This window comes from Diaphorina citri, unplaced genomic scaffold, assembly GCF_000475195.1.
Source record: "Diaphorina citri unplaced genomic scaffold, Diaci psyllid genome assembly version 1.1 scaffold415, whole genome shotgun sequence".
NCBI classification, from domain to species: Eukaryota; Metazoa; Arthropoda; class Insecta; order Hemiptera; family Psyllidae; genus Diaphorina; species Diaphorina citri.
Window position 1 is genome coordinate 1 of NW_007377850.1, and position 2625 is coordinate 2625.

Here is a 2625-nt window from a genome sequence, read left to right on the forward strand (position 1 = left end):
CTATAACTACGCCCCTACGATGAGCTATCCTTTGAACAACAAGACCTCCTTTGAGCAAATATACTTCTTTGATTAACGTATTTGAAAGCAAAGAACTTCCTTCCAGCAAAGAATAAGGAATAGGAAGAGAGTGGACTAAGAGAGAAAATAATCTGCACTTGAGAATGTGACCACATCAACCAAGAAGTCATCTATAACTACGCCCCTACGATGAGCTATCCTTTGAACAACAAGACCTCCTTTGAGCAAATATACTTCTTTGATTAACGCATTTGAAAGCAAAGAACTTCCTTCCAGCAAAGAATAAGGAATAGGAAGAGAGTGGACTGAAGAGAGAAAATAAAATGCTCTTGAGAATGTGACCATATCAATTACATGGACTCAATTCAATATAAATAAAGGCTTTTACTGAGGTAACTGTACAAAATAGGTACTGATTTTACTGATTTTTAGTTGACCAAGTACCTACAAAAATAAAGAAAAGTACAATTTTTATCCGTATCACAATGTACTCAGTTTGTCTTTTTCATTTCAGTTACCTTACCTACAACGAAATTTGTGCATAGAGTAATTGTTGGAGATGGGTTTTGAGGAGGCTGTTTTTTTTCCTCCATCTTTTTTTTAAAATAAAGAAAAGTACAATTTTTATCCGTATCACAATGTACTCAGTTTGTCTTTTTCATTTCAGTTACCTTACCTACAACGAAATTTATGCATAGAGTAATTGTTGGAGATGGGTTTTGAGGAGGCTGTTTTTTTTTTCCTCCATCTTTTTTTTAAAAATAGATTAGCGTTTTCATTGCAAATAATCTGTGATTCAAATAAACCTCGAATTTACTGAATTCAAGTTGAATCCAACGGTGGGCAAAGTTTCTCAAGTTTCATTCGACTTGACAATATGAGACCAAGTCTCATTCCTCTTTCACTTCTCCTTCGTTAGCATTCTGCAGTTTTTCCTTGTTCTCCTTCCGTATGATCTTGTGGAAAGCCGTCAGAATTTCCCGATTCGGTATGGTGACATTATGAAACGTAATGGTCGTCACTACAGTCTCATTTTTATTCTGGCCCGGCATTTTCCTTTTCAAAGGAACGTCCTTGGTTTGACTTGGTATCGCAGTCAGATACCCATTGTACACCAACATTTCGAGAAGATTTTCCGGTTCGATGACCTCCGAAAGTTTCAACTTCTGAGATAGATATATATTGGGTATCGCTTCACCGGACATTAAAGTTTTGTAGTCGTGTTTGTAGTAAATTTTGAGCGCCTTGTTGAATACTTTGACGTCCTCTTTGCTGGGCCAGTAAGGTTTGACGACGCCTGAAATGAAGTGTGTTTTGTTTAATATTTGCACGTTGTGGTTTGAGGAAGAGATACATTCCCCATTAAAAACCTGTAAAAAAGAGGGCCATTTATGCAAGTAGACCTATAAAACCATTTGTTAATTTATCAACCTCCATGAATAAAAACCAGAAGTGTCGTAATCATCAGACAGTCTGATAAAAAATCGAACAAGAATTATATTTTTTAAGGGGAGATACCTACACGTATACTTAATCGTTCAGATGTTTACCAGATTGTCATTAGTAGGTACTTACCATTACTGAGAAGCACATTCATAATAGAGTATGGATTGGCCAGTTTGGTTTGATTGCCATGGGCATAACCCAGGTAGAAGTCCATGATTTTTTCCAACTTGGAAGTCGCCATATGGCCCACCAGTTCGAATACTTCCATCTCAGTCAGACCAAAGTCTCGGCCGAAATAAGGATTGAAAACGTTGCAGTCTAGGACGTCGATCTTACTCAGTAAATCGTACTTGGCACAGGGGAATACACCTGGAGGAAAGGAAAGGTAAAGGCATTATTAATTTACTTTTTTTTTAATTTTTAAAATATGGGTGTTTTACCTCCGTTTTTATTTAGTAGCAATGCAACAACTGCTACATTAGACTCGTATGGTCTGTGTCGTTGGATGCCCATCCCGTGGTATGCCTCTCACCAGATGCGCGATAAACGACACAATACTTATACGGTTCGTATTTATACGGTTTCTACCCGGCTAGAATCGGAATAGAACAAAACAAATAAACTTGAGTACAGAAAGGTTTATTGGAATCCGGGTACAGGATGGGATAATCCGATTCTCTTTTCTACCCGGATACAATCCTATTTTGGTTACTAGGGCGATGCTCACCTGTAATGAAAGCTTTTCTTAAGCGGGGATTGTGCTTGAGGGATTTCTTAAGCAAGTCCTCCAGAGCTTTGCGCAATGTCAACGAAGACTCGTGATTTGGTCCATACTTGAGATACAAGTTGAGTAGCGACTTGTCATAGTTGTCTATGAGGATGACGGGTTCATTGTGGTACACCTTATACAGGAGATTCGAGAGGAAGGTGAGCGACTTTTTGAACTCCCCGTATTCCACTGTGCCGCGCTCCGAGAATCTGAAGACAAATAGGGAAATAATTTTAGGTAACGGAAAGTCGAGAGTCTAAATAAATCACTAAGTCAATATAACTTATACTTATTTAATACATTTTTATGGCAAATTTATTGCAATGGTTACTCCCGTAAGGCAGCAGAAAGTATTGCCTGTCAGAGGTATGGCAGTCCTGTTATTTAAG

General features: G+C 38.1%; 1 protein-coding gene across 1 annotated transcript in view; it reads right to left on the bottom strand.

Moving 5' to 3' along the window:
• Positions 1-642: 642 nt before the first annotated feature.
• LOC108252320 overlaps positions 643-2625 on the bottom strand; it is a 5522-nt gene continuing 3539 nt past the window's right edge. Inside the window, exons 2-4 of the mRNA XM_017443830.2 lie at positions 2195-2445; positions 1597-1836; positions 643-1318 (exon numbers count right to left, since the gene is read on the bottom strand). Coding sequence (XP_017299319.1) covers positions 912-1318; positions 1597-1836; positions 2195-2445 — 898 coding nt within the window. The 3' untranslated portion in view covers positions 643-911. The remainder of the gene's footprint in view (positions 1319-1596; positions 1837-2194; positions 2446-2625) is intronic.